This window comes from Oncorhynchus masou, chromosome 18 (genome assembly GCF_036934945.1).
Source record: "Oncorhynchus masou masou isolate Uvic2021 chromosome 18, UVic_Omas_1.1, whole genome shotgun sequence".
Taxonomy (NCBI): domain Eukaryota; kingdom Metazoa; phylum Chordata; class Actinopteri; order Salmoniformes; family Salmonidae; genus Oncorhynchus; species Oncorhynchus masou.
Window position 1 is genome coordinate 35071050 of NC_088229.1, and position 19636 is coordinate 35090685.

General features: G+C 40.8%; 1 protein-coding gene across 1 annotated transcript; it reads left to right on the plus strand.

Annotated features, from left to right (window-relative positions):
- Positions 1-6701: 6701 nt before the first annotated feature.
- Positions 6702-18860, plus strand: tmem51a (transmembrane protein 51a). Its single transcript, XM_064923107.1, has 3 exons — positions 6702-6994; positions 11159-11611; positions 15603-18860. The coding sequence occupies exons 2-3, from the start codon at positions 11229-11231 to the stop codon at positions 15985-15987; spliced, it is 768 nt and encodes a 255-aa protein (XP_064779179.1). The 5' UTR covers positions 6702-6994; positions 11159-11228; the 3' UTR covers positions 15988-18860.
- Positions 18861-19636: the final 776 nt, after the last annotated feature.

Consider the following 19636-nt stretch of genomic DNA (forward strand, 5'->3'; position numbering starts at 1 on the left):
GAATTTGTCATTTCCATTCTCATGGCGTAAATAAATCCTCACAGGAAACTCAATCAGTTTTACCGGTCAGAAAACATATGGCTTCGTTCCCACAACCAATTTGAAACTAAAAACATTTGTCGCCAGATTTGACAAGGAACCAAACGGGCTAGCTGGGGAAATACTGACCTATTTAGAAAGAGGAACTGCACTTCTGTGCTATTTGTATTGATATAAACTCTGTAAGCAAACAAGGACATAAATCTACATTCCGTTGCCTCATATCCATCATAAATTAATATAAACTATCTGAACTCAGATCTTTTGGGTAGTTATGGACTGAAAAGCACAAAAATATGAGCGCTGTCAACATTTTAGCTTTTAAAGGCAATTTTACTGTGTTCACAAAAATTGCATTCACCTGTAAACATTACAGATACATTTAAATGTCAAGCGTGCTACACCACCTGATCAGATTAGGTTTGAAGAGGGGGATAGTACAACCATACAGTACTAATACCTTTATATAGTCTAATTTTGTTGCCATTTTGTACATCTTTAGCAAATTCACTTCACTATATAGTAAGTTATTCTTACTCCTGAAAAATACGATTTTCTGATATGGTAGAGGTTATGTTTCCAATTGTGGGATTTTGATGGTTAAAAAACTCCAATAAATGAGAGGTAGCAAATGCATTGTTTGGCAATCCTTGTTTGATAGTGAAAGTTACATTTCTGTTTGACTGAACTTGGCTTAATGTTGCCTACAGCAGCCTAACTATCAAAATGATGATGCATTATGTTGGCCACATGATGAAGTAATTTTCAATAATGTTCTTGAAGATTGTAACATCTCAAAGGGATTTTCTTTCTTTTTGTGTCCCTTTGATATTTTAAGTTGAAATTGTCCACCAATATTGAATTGAAAAATCTGTATTTTGACATGTCTGTCACCCAACTTTGTCTACCCTGTGTCGCTCGTTTTAAGGTCAACACTTTTAAGTGAACTGAAATCCGTTTAGTGAACTGAACGGTTTACTGTGGTGAAACTATTGTTACTGTAAATTGTTCTGGATTAGAGTGTCTTTAAAATAAAAACTGAGTGGGTGGGGCAAAACTCTACACATAGACAGGCTAGAAATATTTCATCAATTATTTATTTTTTCTTGTGACTTTTGCATTTAGTTGGCACTCCCTGTTGCCCACAGCAAGCTTCCATTCCTCCTGTCACAAAGGGGATTAATGGCTGATTTAAGAAGAAATCGTCAACCCTGCTACTTTATTTCAGGGGGGGGGCAGCGCCCCTGTGACAGCAATTTTGGACCCCCTTGTGGCCCCCCTAAATGTGGAGTATGAAATCATTTTTACATAACTAATTTTTGCTAAAGTTCTTTTTTTGCATCCATTATTAGACAGTGGCTGTTGATCTAGAACCACCACTGCTTTATTTGTTACTTAATAGTATTTTTATTTATTTAACAACCTCTTGAGATGGGAAAAAGTGACAGAATGTAAAATGTGTTAAAGTTATCCTCCTCTAAAGGCACCGAATTGGCCCTTGCACCATGCTTATAAATAAATCAATAAGTTCAACATTCCTTCGTTTGTAGCGTACGAAATACATGTCCTATTTAAATATGTTTTATTTATTTAACTTGGCAAGTCCTAGATTCCGATTACGCTGATCACAAAATTTGTGTATGTAAAAGCTAGAATCCTTATCCAGCAAGCAAAATGACATTGAAAAGATGTCGAAAATACATATTTTTGCGACGTTGAAGTTCGGTTCATTTTCGGTTCTGATAGATTGATGAAAATATGTATTTTCTGGACTTTGAAATACGTATTTTCCAGATGGTAAAATTAGGTTCATTTTCGGTTCTGAATGAAAGTTGAAAATATGTCATTTACAGATGTTGAAAATACATATTTTTTGGTCATGTATTCTATGGCCACATGTCAATCGCCCATACATTCTCAAGGAAGTAAACATTATACTGTATCTAGTGATGGGCAGTTCGAGAACGATTAATTATTTTTTAACAACTCTATTTACTGAGATTCATGATTTGTTTTTCTGGATGCAACGAGTCCTACAATGAGTCCTACGGCAGGATTGATACAAGCTCATCTGGCAGAGCGGCTCCAAAGACATACACAGCGTCTGCTCAACAAATTTGAACTCGAGAACAAATCGTTTTGGGGGCTGCAGTTTGCGAACGATGTGCGTCACCTTCAAGGCAGTCAAGCGAGCAAAAGTCTTTCACAATCTCGTCCGGTTGCGGCCACAACTAGAACTTGTTTCAAATGAATAGAAAAAGTTCTTATTTGTATACCTAGCAATCAACAAATGTGCATTGTTCAAAGCACACGTTTACAAGTCTCAATCACAAATGACAGCTCCAATAAGCCCACAATGGTGAACAAAATATCAACAAGAGGCTTGCAAGAAAGGCATTTCACTGTACTTGTGCACATGATGTTAAAACTTGAAACTTTAAAGAGAATCATGACTCTTTCGAGTTTTCAATTGATCATTCACTGGTAAGGGGTCCTGCATGATCTTGGCATTACTGACTCGTTCTTCTTACTGAACTTGTCAAAAAGATCTGAGTCAGTAAAAAGAGCCTTCCCAACTTCCAATCACTAATTATATGACAATAGTATTTTTTTACCCATTTAATATTGGAAAGAAGAGCCAACTGAAGACTGCGACATAAAATATACACAGTGTTATTGCTCCCAACTGTCACATGCTCCTATGTGATGATGTTTAAAGTAGTTCAACCTACACAATAAACCTACAGACAATTTCAACTACAATAACGTTCTCGGCATCGGTTACAGAAACATGTTTTATTTGTACAACTGTGATATGCTGTTGTTTATCTACCTTAGTTGAATGCCCTGACTCTGGTTAAGGGCATCTGCCGAGTGAGCAAAATACAAATACGGTTGGTCTGGACCATACCAAATGTGAACTAATTGTAGACATCTAGGCTACATATTTATATGTATATATTCTTATTCCATCCCTTTACTTAGATGTGTGTGTATTTGGTAGTTGTTGTGGAATTGTTAGATACAGTATTACTGCACTGTCGGAACTAGAAGCACAAGCATTTCACTACACTCACGATAACATTTATTTATTTATTTATTTTACCTTTATTTAACTAGGCAACTCAGTTAAGAACAAATTCTTATTTACAATGACAGCCTACCAGGGAACAGTGGGTTAACTGACTTGTTCAGAATGACAGTTTTTGACCTTGTCAGTTTGGGGATTTTATCCAACAACCTTTTGGTTATTGCTCCAACGCTTTAACCACGAGGCTACCTGTCAACCCAAATAACAACTGCTAACCATGTGTATGTGACTAACACAATTTGATTTGATTTATGTTTCACAAGTTTGAACAGCACAGTACGGCACAGTTCAGTACAGTTGAGCACAGTACAGTAGAGTTTTATTTAGTATAGTACAGTAGAATAGAGTACAGTAGAGTTTAATTCAGTAGAGTAGGCTAGGCTGTGTCGTCTAGGCTATGTTTCACAAGTTTGATCAGAACAGCACAGTAGGGCAAAGTTCAGTACAGTAGAGCACAGTAGAGACAAGACGCTACAGTACAGTAGAGTTTAATTCAGTACAGTAGAGTTTAATTCATTAGAGTACAGTGCAGTTCAGTTCAGTAGAGTATAATGCATTGGAGTAAGGTGGGATCAATACAATACATTATACTGTACTATACTTTACTGTGCTGTACTGTATTTTACTGAACTATACTTACTTGTATTTTCTTTACTGTACTGTATGTGTACTCTGCTATGCTCTACTGTACTGTGCTGTCCAAACTTGTGAAACATAGATGTCTATGATCGGGCCAAATCAAGTCTGGACCAGGCCACACCAATCATAGATGTCTATATTTTTTGCCAAATCAAGGCCGGTCCAGACTGGACCAAATCTGAACCAAATATAGACGTCAATGTTTGGGCCAAACCAAGGAAGGTCCAGACTGGACCACATGAGAACCAATTTTAGAAGTCTTTGTTTGGGCCAAATATAGGTCGGTCCGGACGTCTGTGGACATTGAAATCAAGGCCGGTCAGGACCAGACCAAACCGGAATTAAACAAAGACATCCATGATTGGTCCGGTCCGGACAAAAAAATCATACATTTTTGGATTTATAAATGTATGATATATATCCCCATTGATTCTTGAAGAATATAACTTAAAAATGGCTCATGAGCTAGTTCAAATGTCTATGCCCATAGGGCATGTTGTTGTTTCTCTGTAATACTACTAGCCACCTAACAATTTTATAAGGTTGGCTACCAAGAAGCCCTTTCAATCAAGTTAGAGATCTCATTGATATGTTCTTATAATCAAATAGAATAATTTAAAAAGAAAATGTATTGTTCCTCTATTTTATTGGAGCCCATGTATCTACAAACGTCTTGAAAAGAGACAGAGGCACATCCCTATCATACAGTCTTTGTTTACGTTGACTTTGTTTGCAAACATATTATCTGGCCCCTGGGTTACCCCAGTGGGAGGAGTTTGCTCCAGGTGAAAAGTGATGGCATTTGTTTTGGAACTGGGCTGCCTTCTGGGCATGAACCAGGTGCCTTGTTCAAAGCCAAAACAAAAGTGATGTTACCTAGGATAGATTTTAAGCATGTGGAGTAATGAGTAAGTTTCTGTGTTTTCACATACAAAGAGAATGCTTTTCATAAAAACGCTTTATTTGCCTTCCCAATGAAAACTAGTTCGAAAAGTACAACATATTTTATGGAAATTAGATACATGTTTCTGGACGATGCACCATGCTTCCTTGTTGACAACATGACTGAGAGTTGCTGATTACTGTTCAATTTGAGAATGGCACCTCTCCCTCAAGGCTTTTGCCTGTTCACGCCACGGTCCAAAGACCGATGCACCCCAAATTGCGGATGTTAAGCGTTACAGCGTAATTAAAATGTAACGGCAATGTTCCTTCATTAGCGGAGACTACATTCACGGTAAACGCTGCATTTGTCAGCTCAACCGTAAATTACTTTTACAATTTTATTTCACAATCTGTAACACTTCAGCGATACAGATTGAATAGATCCCTATATGTTACACATTTGCAAAACGCATTATATGTTACGAATTCTGTCTAGGTGGCTAGGCAGCAAATGTTAGCTGGGCTAATGGTTAGGGTTAAGTTTAGAAGTTATGTTAAAGGGTTCCGGTTAGGTGAAGGGTTAGCTAAAATAGTTAAGGTTAGAGGAAGCGTTAGCTAAATGGTTAAAGGTTGGGGGAAGGGTTATATATACATATACTAATTTGAGTGTCCCCAATTTAAATTTGCCATGTGTCATCTTGTCTGAAACCAGGCTGGCAAAAATATGGGGCAATACACAGGAGTTTGCTTAGATCAGCAGTATTCAAAGTCGGGCCCTAGCGTGGTTGCAGGAAGCTGGAGTTGGGTCTCTAAAGCATTAAGAGTGCAGATTATTGCATGAGCCAATACACACACGTTTTCCAGAAAGATTATTTGAAAAATACAATGTATTTTATTTTGCTAAGAGATTAAAATGTTATGAATTGAAGGTTATTTGGTAATGTATAGCTGGCAGTATACCACCTTGCATACCACTGCTGACTTGCTTCTGAAGCTAAGCAGGGTTGGTCCTGGTCAATTCCTGTATGGGAGACCAGATGCTTCTGAAAGTGGTGTTGGAGGGCCAGTAGGAGGCACTCTTTCCTCTGGTCCTAAAAAAATGCCCCAGTGCAGTGATTGGGGACACTGCCCTCTGTAGGGTGCCACCTTTTGGCTGGGATGTTAAATGGGTGTTCTGACTCTCTGAGGTCATTAAAGATCCCATGGCATTTATCGTAAGAGGAGGGGTGTTAACCCCGGTGTCCTGGCTGAACGCCCAATCTGGCCCTCAAACCATCACGGTCACCTAATAATCCCCAGTTTACAATTGGCTCATTCATCCCCCTCCTCTCCACCATAACCATTCCACAGGTCGTTGCTGCAAATGAGAACGTGTTCTCAGTCAATTTACCATGAAAAATAATGGATTAAAAAACATGTTTCTTTTTTCAAAATGTAAGGATTTTAGGTTGTGTCATGAAATTGTTTCTTTTTTTTGTCCTAGCTGAAAAAGTTTGAATTCCACAGGCTTAGATTGTTGACAACAAATTAACTATTAACTGTATAAAACATAAATACATTTGCACAATGAGCACTTTTCTCTCAAATACATTGTTACCTTTGTTGGTTAGCTAGCTAGAGATTGTTTGGCCATATTAGCATGGACGTGACATTAGTCAAAACACCTCAAAAGAAGACATGGTATCAAGAACAAGATTTATGTGTATTATTATTTTTGTTAATATACAGAACAAGATAAAACAAGCTGAATCGCGCTGCCTCCCAGGCGTGAACCAGGTGTCCAACTCTGTCTGACTGCGAAGTTGGCTCAAAATTAAGGAGACTAAATTAAGCACGTGTAGTTATGAGTAAGATTCTGTGTTTTCCCATGCAAAAGTGATTGCTTTTGATATACACGCTTTATCTGCCTTGCCAATAAAACCTTGTTTGAAAATTCAAACATAGTCTATATTTTATCGTAAAGAGGGGACGCTGCACCATGTTGCCTTGTTGACAACATGACTGAGTGACGCAGATTTCTGTTCATTGAGAAAAGCGCTCTTCCCTTGTTCACATCACGGGCCATAGACCAGTGTCCCGCAGATCAGCATAATCGAATCCGCCCAATGTTGCTCTCAATCGGCTCACGGCCTTTTGCCCCATTGAACCGCGCGCATGTTTTTTTGTGACGTGATCACATCAGTCGTCTATAGGTCCGTCGAAGAAAGTTTCTGGTTAGAAATGTGGCTTGATTAGTATATTTCCAAGATATAGCTAGGCTACGTACAGTAATTCACTTGATCGCGGGTGATCAACTTCGAAGAAAGAAAACACTTTGGAATGTATCGTCAGCATGCAAAGGTAAGGGCGTCTTTTCCACCCATTGCATCATATTGTCTTCATTTTTACAAACCATTGTTTTTATCAGTTCATTACCTTTGATTCATACTTCGCGTAGTAGTAGGCTATAGTCTTCATACTAGAGCGAGAACGTTATGGGTTAATATATTTGTTTGCAGAACACGCCTGTTTAGCCAGCGTGATAGCTGGGCTAAGTATCTAATTTAGTAGAATGTGGCGTCTATACACATTACTACCCTGGAGTATACATTACCTCTCTCATCAACAGATGTATTTTGTGGGCTATCAATGCACTGGAATGTGACTATCTGTGCTGAAATACTTCATAATGTCATCACACTTTGGTTCGTCTACTTCGCAACTTCAACAGGGCACTGCATGCATGTTTCGGCTCCTTCGGTTCTAACTTCAACACATCTTTAAAAATGCACACAAGTTGTAATGGATACAGAACTTCAGAAGTTGACAAATCAATGCAAACTCAAATGTCTGCCAAAATGTAATTCTGTAAAAAACAGAACAAATCGAATACAGTTGCAAAGGAGATTTAACTCTTTCGTTGCTTAGGTCGACTTGGCACTCATACACTTTAAAAAATATCTATATATATTTCCACAAACGTGGGCACTGTTATTTAACATTCCCCAACGGGCTGTCAATACCGTTCTGAACATTTAAGCTGTTGGGAGTAGGCACGTGGAATGGTATTCAGAAATTGCTACAAGGCTTTTAACGTTATTCCAAGTATTTTCCTTATGTAATTGTGGCACAGTTTTGTGCACGTTTGGGTTACACACAACTGTGTACAACCAGCCAGATGTAGGAGGCTAGGTTACAGATTGACTGTTCAAGAAAATGTGCCCCTAAAAATATAACAGCTGTTATTTTGAAATTACTTTTAGGCCTAGTTGTACAGGATGGGGTGGGGTTTTGGTCATACCACACATTCTTCAGTGTACTAGTAATTTTATATCAGTTGTTCCTTGATCTCTTTCTCTCTTAGCAAGTCCAGACATGCACACAAAAGTATTATTTTGCTGGCCCTAGCAATTTGTAATCTGTCAGATTGAGGGTATCAAGGCATGCATAGGGTAATGTGGGGTAACTAGCCCCCCCCCCCCCCCATAAGAACAATGTCCAATTGCTGACACAACAAAGCAAAGTTTGGTAATGTGGATGATTAATTAACTCTTCAACTCAAGTCTGAGTAATTTACTTTAATCAAAGAAATACAATATTTAACAAAATGGCTTTGGACATCTCACTATTAATGTCCTCACTATGATGAGGTTTTGATGTAAGGTCCCTCTTTTCATTTTCCCGCAAATCATGTCTAAATCGTTCTAAAGTACAATACCAGTCAAAAGGTTGGACACACCTACTCATTCAAGGGTTTTTCTTTATTTGCACTATTTTCTACATTGTAGAATAATAGTGATGATATCAAAATTATGAAAAAGCACATGGAATCATGTGTTAAACAAAAAAAGTTTTAAACAAATCAAATTATATTTTATATTTGAGATTCTTCAAATAGCCACCCTTTAACTTAATGACAGCTTTGCACACTCTAGGCATTCTCTCAACTAGGTAGTCACCTGGAATGCATTTCAATGAACAGGTGTACCTTAAGTTAATTTGTGGGATTTCTTTCCTTGATGCGTTTGAGCCAATCAGTTGTGTTGTGACAAGGTAGGGGTGGTTTACAGATGATGACCCTATTTGATAAAATATCAAGTCCATATAATGGCAAGAACAACTAAAATCAGCAAAGAGAAACGACAGTCCATCATTACTTTAAGACATGAATGTTAGTCATTATGGAAAATGTCAAGAACTTTGAATGTTTCTTTAAGTGCAGTCGCAAAAACCATCAAGCGCTATGATGAAACTGGTTCTCATGAGAACCGCCACAGGAAAGGAAGACCCAGAGTTAACTCTGCTGCAGAGGACAAGTTCATTAGATTTACCAGCCTCAGAAATTGCAGCCCAAATAAATTCTTCAGATTTCAAGTAACAGACACATCTCAACATCAACTGTTCAGAGGAGACTGCGTGAATCAGGGCTTCATGGTTGAATTGCTGCAAAAAAAACACTACTTAAGGACACCAATAAGATGAAGAGACTTGCTTGGGCCAAGAAACACGTGCAATGGACATTAGAGCAGTGGAATTTTTGTCCTTTGGTCTGGTGTCCAAATTTGAGATTTTTGTTTCCAACCGCCGTGTCTTTGTGAGATGCGGTGTGGGTGAACGGATGATCTCCACATGTGTATTTCCCACCGTAAAGCGTGAAGGAGGCAGTATTATGGTGTGGGGGTGCTTTGCTGGTGACACTCTGACTTATTTAGAATTCAAGGCACACTTAACCAGCATGGCTACCACAGCATTCTGCAGCGATCCACCATCGCATCTGGCTTGCGCTTAGTCCCACTATCATTTGTTTTTCGACAGGACAATGACCCACCACAGCCTGGAGGTATTTTTACCAAGAAGGAGAGTGCTGGAGTGCTGCATCAGATGACCTGGCCTCCACAATCCACCGACCTTAACCAAATTGAGATGGTTTGGGATGAGTCAAACCGCAGTGATGGAAAAGCAGCTAACAAGCGCTCAGCATATGTGGGAACTCCTTCAAGACTGTTGAAAAAGCATTCCAGGTGAAGCTGGTTGAGAGAATGCCAAGATTGTGCAAAGCTGTCATCAAGGCAAAGGGTGGCTATTTGAATTTCCACCCTTTTATAACAACAAAAACAGCTTGCTGTGGTTACTTGAAAGGTGGCAGGCCATATTTGTGATTTAGAAAAATGCCTTGCTATTGTCTTTCAAATGAACTCATGGCTAGATGGCTTGCCGAGGGCTTATAGCAGTCCTCTGAATGGGGGATACCCGGAAGACATGCAAATCACGTCTTAAATTGCAAAACGCCGCTCGCCCACTGGCGGTCAGGCCTGTAAAATGAATAACTTCTGATTTATAACTGTTAAAGGACTTAGCAGTTAGTTAACCATACTGTAACTGAGACAGGTATTTGTCATGAGGGTAAATGTCTTTTCTAATCTGGTGACTCAGGTTGCAAAATGCATGTCTGGTTTTATTATGAGTCACCGTTCTTGCTCTTGTAAAGATAGACGCACAGGAGCACCCATATTCAGGCAATACCGTGGGAAGGTCAAATATGGGGGGGGTTTACATGGTCTAGTATTGGTTTCCCTCTTCATTGTCAGTATCCCTTTTCAGCGTTATGACATCCATAAGAGTGATGGATAATAATGTATCATATCTTTTCTGATTGTGATTTCACTACATTTTGTATGCTTGTTCTGGGATGTTCTTCAGACATTTACAGAAACATTTTATATCTTAGAATACATAATTTATCTAAGATTCTCTTATATTCTATAAATATATTCTGAAAGGCATTTGTCGTACATGGTACTACTGTTTTTGATAGAAAGATGAGAAGAGTGTTTATCAACATTCTGAATAGTCCTGGAGTGTTTAAAAATATATATTTTATGAAAGCCACTCTAAATATACTGACTTTATCCCGTTTCCAGAAAAGTGACATTCCAAATAAAATTCCTGTAAAACTGCTTTGAATGGCATTTCTTACCTTAATTCCACTGAACAACTTGACATTGTGCAAGATGTTCCTGTACCTGGGAGACTGTGCTGTTAGATCTTGCCATAAAAACAAACCTTATTAATATAAAGTCTGCATGAGGGAGTTTTCCAACTCCGTGTAAGTATTGGCTCTCTGGCAGGTAGGTGCTAATGGTCACAGGAGACAGAAGCTGCTGGAAGTCGCACCATCTTAAACAAAGGAAAGGCATATTGCCCACCCAGCATTTTGAACTCGAGCTGTAGGATCTATTGATAGAGAAGCCTATTCAAATGCAAGGGAATAAAGAAGTGTGTAATTGTGAAGTGTAGGGCAAGTGTGTGCTTTTTTTTCACTGATTATTTTTCATGTTTTAAATTGGACTATATTGAAGTTATTTGAACAATGATTCTCTATCCAAATTCCATCACAGTTTGAGTGCCATAATTTCCCCCATTTACTCTTATGTTTGTATTGAAATAATATTGTTAACCCCACATATTAACCTCTTTACTGTATCAGTGTTCTATTTCTGCCCTAATTAAATGTTTTCTCCTCAGTCTTTGACCCCAGGTGTGAAGCAGCTAGCTGACCTAGCTGAACACTAGGTGGGCCTACGTTTTGGGGAAAATGCTCTCCAGCGTTGAGGTGCCCCCAAACCGCCCTGTTGCCAGCAACCACCACAACAGTCCCGGAAACTCAGGTTCCCAGTATGCCTTGTGTGCCCTGGGGGTGGGACTGGTGGCCCTGGGCATTGTCATGATCGTATGGAGTGTGGTGCCCTCCGACATGGCCGGAAACAACAGCAGTGGCACCGGAGGAGGGAACCCGAAACCGGACACTAGGGGGAGGACTTCATCGGTGGCCTTTGTACTGGTTGGGGCTGGAGTAGCCATGCTCCTGCTGTCCCTGTGCCTGGGGATGAGGAACAAGCAGCGGGAGCAGCAGGTGCTCCTAGAGGCCCAGACTCTGGGGGCAGGCAACGTAGCTACCAGTGAGGACGACGGAGAGACGTGAGTACTGTAGTTAATTAATGACCTCAGCAGGTTTGTTTGCTCAGGGTTCAGTACAGGGGTGGGCAATCCCTTTATTACTTTACTAACCGTTTGACTGCTCCTAGATGTGTAACATCGCATGATGCACACCAGATGACGCCATCAGTGTTTCCGGATGATGTCATCAGAAACACTTATTTCTATATTTTTGACTACAAAACATAGAAACTTGCCATTCTGACATGTATTGATGTTTGTGGTGGTGCTGGAGGTGAATATTGCCCTTTAACCTATGAGGGCTAACACATGTTCAGCTGATTCAACTACACTGAACAAAAATATAAATATAACATCAAAGTGTTCATCCAATGTTTCATGAGCTGAAATAAAAGATCCCAGAAATGTTCCATACACACAAGCTTATCTACAGTGCGTTCGGTAAATATTCAGACCCCTTCACCTTTTCTTACGTTACAGCCTTACTAAAATGTATTAAATTGTTTTTTCCTCATCAATCTACATGCAACTCCATAATGACAAAGCAAAAACAGGTTTCTATGTTTTTTTGCAAATATCAAAAACAAGTCACATTTACATAAGTATTCAGACCCTTTACTCAGTACTTTGTTGAAGCACCTTTCGCAGCGATTACAGCCTCGAGTCTTCTTGAGTATGACGCTGCAAGCTTGGCACACCGGTCTTTGGGGAGTCTCTCCCATTCTCTGCAGATTGTCTTAGCTCTGGCAGGTTGGATGGGTAGCTTCGCTGCACAGCTATTTTTACGTCTCTCCAGAGAAGTTCGATCGGGTTCAAGTCCGGGCTCTGGCTGGGCCACTCAAGGACATTCAGAGACTTGTCCTGAAGCCACTCCTGCGTTGTCTTGGCTGTGTGCTTAGGGTTGTTGTCCTGTGGAAGGTGAACCTTTGTCCCAGTCTGAGGTCCTGAGAGCTCTGAAGAAGGTTTTCATCAAGGATCTCTCTGTACTTCATCTTTCCCTCGATCCCACTGGAAAAACATCCCCACAGCATGATGCTGCCACCACCATGCATCACCGTAGGGATGGTTCCAGGTTTCTTCCAGGCAAGACGCTTGGTATTTAGGCCAAAGTGTTCAATCTTGGTTTCATCAGACCATAGAGTCTTGTTTCTCATGGTCTGAGAGTCTATAGGTGAGTCTACTTTTAATTGGTAGTGGCTTCTGTCTGGCCACTCTACCATAAAGGCCTGATTGGTAGAGTGCAGCAGAGATGGTTGTCCTTCTCAAAGGTTCTGCCATCTCCACAGAGGAACTCAGAAGCTCTGTCAGAGTGACCATCAGGTTCTTGGTCACCTCTCTGACCAAGGCCCTTCTCCCCCGATTGCTCAATTTGGCCAGGTGGCCAGGTCTAGGTGGAGTTTTGGTGGTTCCAAACATCTTCCAATTAAGCTAGATGGAGGACACTGTGTTCTTGGGGACCTTAATAAATGCTGAAGACATTTTTTTTTGTACCCTTCCCCAGATCTGTGCCTCGACACAATCCTGTCTCGGCGCTCTACGGACAATTCCTTCTACCTCATGGCTTGGTTTTTGCCATGACATGCAGTGTCAACTGTGGAACCTTATAGGTGTGTTCCTTTCCAAATCCTGTCCAATCAATTGAATTTACCACAGGTGGAGTCCAATCAAGTTGTAGAAACATCTCAAGGATGATCAATGAAAACAGGATGCACCAGAGCTTAATTTCGAGTCTCATAGCGAATGGTCTGAGTACTTACAGTACTAGTCAAAAGTTTGGACACATGCTCATTCAAGTGGTTTTCTTTATTACTCTACAATGTAGAAAGTAGTAAAAATAAAGAAATCATTGTATGAGTAGTTGTGTCCAAACTTTGGACTGGTGTTGTATGTCAAAGTGTTTATTTAAAAAATTAGCAAAATTGTCAACTCGCTTTCTCATTATGGGGTATTGTGTGTAGATTGAGGATTATTATTTTTTTGATATTTAAAACATTTTAGAATAAGGCTGTAACTGGGGCCTCCCGAGTGGCGCAGCGATCTAAGTCACTGCAGTGCAAGTTGTGTTACTACAGATCCTGTTTCGATACTAGGCTGTGCCGCAGCCGGCCAGGATACCCATGAGGCGATGCACAATTGGCCCAGAGTCGTCCGAGTTTGGTCTGCCGGGATTTCCTTGTCCCATTGCGCTCTAGCGACTAATGGCGGGCCGGGTGCAGGCACGCTGACATGGTTGCCAGGTATACAGTGTTTCCTCCAACACATTGGTGTGGCTGTGTTTCGGGGACGCACGGCTCTCGACCTTCGCTTCTCCTGAGTCCGTATGCGAGTTGCAGCGACGGGACAAGACTGGAACTATCAATCGTGGAGGGAAAAGTGGGTAAAATAATAAAGCTGTAACAAAATGTGGAAAAGCAGAAGGGGTCTGAATACTTTCCCAATGCACTGTCTCAAATTGTGTGCACAAATTTGTTTACATCCCTGTAAGTGAGCATTTCTCATTTGCCAAGATAATCCATCCACCTGACAGGTGTGGCATTTCAAGAAGCTGATTAAACAGCATTAACATTATACAGGTGCACCTTGTGCTCGGGACAATAAAAGGCCAATCTAAATGTGCATTTGTATCACACAATGCCACAGATGTCTCAAGTTGAGGGAGTGTACAATTGGCATGCTTGACTGCAGGAATGTCCACCAGAGCTGTTACCAGATAATTTAATGTTAATTTCTCTACCAACATCGTTTTAAATAATTTGACAGTACGTCTAACCGGCTTTACAACCACAGACCACGTCTATCCACGCCAGCCTAGGATCTCCACATCTGTCTTCTTCACCTGCTGGATCGTCTGAGACCAGCCACCCTGACAGCTGATGAAACTGTGGGTTTGCATAACCTAAGAATTTCTGCACAAACTGTCAGAAACCGTCTCAGGGAAGCTCATCTGCATGCTCGTCGTCCTCACCAGGGTCTTGACCTGACTGCAGTTCGGCATCAGTGGGCAAATGCTCACCTTTGATGGCCACTGGCATACTGGAGACGTGTGCTGTTCACGGATTAATCCCAGTTTCAACTGTACCGGGTAGATGTACAGAGTGCACCCATTTTTATCTCTGTGCAATTTGAGATATCGTGACGAGGCCTGTTGTCGTGCCATTCATCCACCTCCATCACCAGTGCACTACTCCCATGTCGCAAGGAATCTGGACACAATTCCTGGAAGCTGAAAATGTCCCAGTTCTTCCATGGCCTGCTCACTCACCAGACATGTCACCCATTGAGCATGTTTTGGACGCTCTGGATCGCCGTGTAAGATAGCGTGTTCCAGTTCCCCCCCCAACATCCAGCAACTTTCCACAGCCATTGAAGAGAAGTGGGACAACACGCCACAATTAACAGCCTGATCAACTCGATGTGAAGGAGATGTCGCAATGCATGAGGCAAATGGTGGCCACACCAGATACTGACTGATTTTCTGATCTGTGCCTCTACCTTTTTTTAAAGGTATCTGTGACCAACAGATGCATATCTGTATTCCCAGTTATGTGAAATACATAGATTAGGGCCTGATGAATTTATTTAAATTGATTCATATCCTTATGAATTGTAATTCATTCTTTTAAATTGTTGCATGTTTTGTTTGTTCACTGTGGTTAGTTGTTTAGTTTGATCATGTGAAAGGTTTTGCTTTGGCTGGAGCAAAATCGTGCACCCACGCTGGTCCTTTTGCTATTAACATTGGTTAGCCATGTTTTTGTGCTTCTTTAAATCTCTCTGCAGTGCTTTTAGTAACTTTTCAGTTCAAGCCCCGTTACCTAAACAGGGCACCTGTTGTAATAAAACCATGTAAAACCATCAGGACTGTATTTATCAGGACACACTGCATAGCCTAGATTACACACGGCATAGCCTAGAGTACACACGGAATCAACAATATAGAAGACACAGTCCATTCTGTAAGTGCATAGTTACTGATGCCTGTCTGTCTGTGTTTCTGTATGAATGTCCACAGGGCAGAGGAGCGAGCCCAGAGGTACACTGTGCCCAGCTACGAGGAGGTGGTAGGCAGCGGCGAGTACCCCATACGCCAGAGCAACTTGCGCCACAGCTCCTCCCAGCTGCCCTCCTACGACGACCTGGTGGACGGTGTGCAGATGGAGCTGGAAGGGTCAGATGTCACCCAGACGACACCCGCTTCCACTAACCCTGCCTCCTCTGCTGTGCCTAACCGCCGCACTGGGCGAACGGGCCTCAAGCTCCTTCCCCTTAAGATCCGGAGGATTAAATCGGAGAAGCTCTTTATGAATAACACGGATAACTCTCAGTCACCGGGAGGGATCACTATTGAGCCGCTCACTCCGCCACCAATGTATGAGGACAAAGCACCCCAGCTCTGAGACTTGGCACCTTCTAGGTTTCAAAGCAGGTTACTGAAGCCGCTGTGTCCCACGAGGCGTGAATTGGTTGTGCTGTGCTACTATAGATGTGATCAGATGGCCCTTGTCATGCATCTGTGGTTAAATCATCTCGATGGCACTTGTCATGCCTACCTGGCTGAGGACTTTTCTTTAGACCTGCAACTCAAGCGCAGTGAGTACTGTTCCATACATGGGGCACTGGCATTTGAGTAGATCTTTGGGGCAACTCTAATGTTGCTGGACAGAGGGAACACCTGGACAGAGAGTACACATCCAATTTCCGACTATGATTACAAGGACATTGAAGCTTGGTTCAAAGGATCAATATTATTGGGGGAAATTCTCGGCATGTCTTTGATGCCTATTTTTCTTTTACAACGAGTACTCAGTCTGGTCCAAATCTTCTTTGTATGCAGTTGACCATATTTTATTTTCCTCTGTCTGCTATATTATTTCAAGTTCCGTCTTCATCCTCAGTCTAGTCGTGTTATAGATGTATTATTCATGTCTGAGTTTTGTATTCTATTCTGTACAGCTACTTAGACAGCTGCTCTTCACATTTTGGGAGAAGTGCTATTTGGCGACTCAATGACCACCTTACTCAGACAGTGTTTGTGTGTTGCTGCCTGTGTTGCTCGTCAATAGAGGACAATTGAGTGAGACCGAGGCTCATGGGTAGTTAGAAGCCTTTGCCCTGTAGCCATGGTGAAATGGGGTTGGGCTCTGAAGGCAGTAGTGTAGTCCAGCTCCTTTTCTTTTCCTTTTTTTTTTAATTTTTTTGCTCAATAGAGGAGAACACAAGGGGGACTTTCTCTGAGCAGCTGGGAGCTGGGATAATGGCACCCATTGCTCACTCACTCATCACTCTTGAACTATTCTTCACTAGCTCCTTGACTGGCAGCACTTTCATAGGAGTATTCAGAGAATGAACTTCTGGTGTCCATGGTTTGACCCCAATTTTGTTTGGTGGAGCGAAAATACATCAGTACCTTTATCTCTCTAGCCTGTTTGTTTTATGCTTATGAGAGTATGGAAATTAGCGAGTCCATGAAGTGTTTGGAAGTGAAGAATGTTATTTTCTTATCATACGGATACTATTTTCTGATGTCATGTTGATGAACCTGTTCAGCAACTATTCACTACTTTTTAGATGGGAACACAAATTGTACACAACAGTAGCCTTTTTTTGTGTAACTGAACACTTAATAAACTAGCAAATGCATACCTATGCACACAGAACAAGAATAGGCTTTTTAATTGGAATTGAATTGCTGAATTACTATGCTAAACAAAAATATAAATGTAAAGTGTTGGTGCCATGTTTCATGACCTGAAACAAAAGCTCCCAGAAATGTTTCATATGCACAAAAAGCATACTTCTCTCATTTTCTGAACAAATTTGTTTACATCCCTGTTAGTGAGCATTTCTCCTTTGCCAAGATAATCCATCCACCTGCCAGGTGTGGCATATCAAGAAGATGATTAAACAGCATAGTTATTACACAGGTGCACCTTGTGCTGGGGGTGAAATAAAAGGCCACTCTAAAATGTGCCATTTTGTCACACAACACAATGCCTTAGATGTTACATTTTGAGGGAGTGTGCAATTGTCATGCTGCCTGCAGGAATGTCCTTTAGAACTGTTGCCAGAATTTAAATGTTAATTTCTCTACCATAAGCTGCCTCCAATGTTGTTTTAGATAACTGGCCTCAACCACAGACTACATGTAATCACGCCAGCCCAGGACCTCCACATCTTTGCCGAAGAGTATTTCTGTCTTTAATAAATCCCTTTTTGTGGGGAAAAACTCATGATTGGCTGGGCCTGGCTCCCAAGTGGGTGGGCCTATGCCCTCCCAGGCTCACCCATTGCTGCTCCCCTGCCCAGTTGTGAAATCTGTAGATTAGGGCCTAATGAATTTATTTCAATTAACTGATTTCCTTATGAACACTAACTCAGTAAAATCTCTGAAATTGTTGCGTTTTTATATTTTTGTTCAGTACAGTTTATACATGTAAAATAGCATGCACATCATGTAGATTTTAGTTTTATACATTGATTTTGTACAATATTGTCGACTGTATTTGTAGTTGTCATGCCTAGGCAGTGCTCTGTGTGGGGGTGACCAGTTTTGGCTGTGAGGAATCCATGGCTTCATACCATGTTCTGTACTTATGGGGCCACTACACTCTAAAATGAAAGTTTATCAGATGTTTTCAAACCTCAAAAGAAGCATTATATTACGCAACGTACACATCCCAATCCATTGGTTTTGTAGATCCAACGATAATGTCACAACCCCAAATGAATGATTAAAAATGAGCACCAGATATGCTTATCTGTTTATGAATGAAAAATTGTGCCCATTGTGCTCATCTTTTCCATTCATAAACCAATCAGCATCAAGATAAGCACCATGGTGTCAATCTGTATATGAATGGAAAAGATGATGTGTTCATCTTTTCCATTCATTTGGGATTGAGGAATACAGCTGTATCTATACAATCAGTGGTGATCCACCTTCACATTAGACTTCTTTTGAGGTATTAAAAACATCTAACAAACTTTTGGAGTGTATTTCCCATTTTAAGAATATTCTTATGTGGAACAAACATTGTTCATGAGTTCAATGGACTTTTCTCTCAACCAACTGTATGTATAACAACATTTATTCACATTTCAAATACTTAGCATTATTTGTATTCTACATGATTGGCTTGTATAACTAAATTTCCTTTTGTATGTATTGTGAAAGTATGTTTTTGTATGAGGAGCTCAGAATAATACATTACTGTGTACAGTAAAGAAGTTGAGTATGAATAATGTAAAAAATAAATTCAAACTATTCCGACCACACAGTTTTATTGCAAATAGATCCTGTGACGACTTACTGGTTTTCAGCAACCACACTAATGTGTTTCTTGGAAATGATTAACCGTGGCAGTACCTTACTTCCTGTAGTATACAGTGCCTTCGGAAAATATTCAGACCCCTTCACTTTTTTTACATTTTGTTACGTTACAGCCTTTATTCTAGAAATTGATTAAATAAATGTTTTTCCTCATCAATCGACACACAATATACCGCATAGCGACAAAGTGAAAACAGGTTTTTAGAAATGTATTAAAAATACTTTATGTAAGTATTCAGACCTTTTGCTATGATACTCAATTGAGCTCAGGTGCATCCTGTTTCCATTGAGATGTTTCTTCAACTTGATTCGAGTCTACCTGTGGGAAAATACGATTGATTGGAAATGATTTGGAAAGGCACACACCTGTCTATAAGGTCCCACAGTTGACACTGCATGTCAGAGAAAAAACCAAGCCATGAGGTCGAAGGAATTGCCCATAGAGCGCCGAGACAGGATTTTTGTCGTTGTACAGATCTGGGGAAGGGTACCAACACATTTCTGCAGCATTGAAGATTCCTTAAGAACACAGTCACCTCCATCATTGTTTAATGGAAGAAGTTTGGAACCACCAAGACTCTTCCTAGAGCTGGCCACCTGGCCAATACTGAGCAATCGGGGGAGAAGTGCCTTGGTCAGGGAGGTTACCAAGAACCCAATGGTCACTCTTATAGAGCACCCGAGTTCCTCTGTGGAGATGGGAGAACATTCCAGAA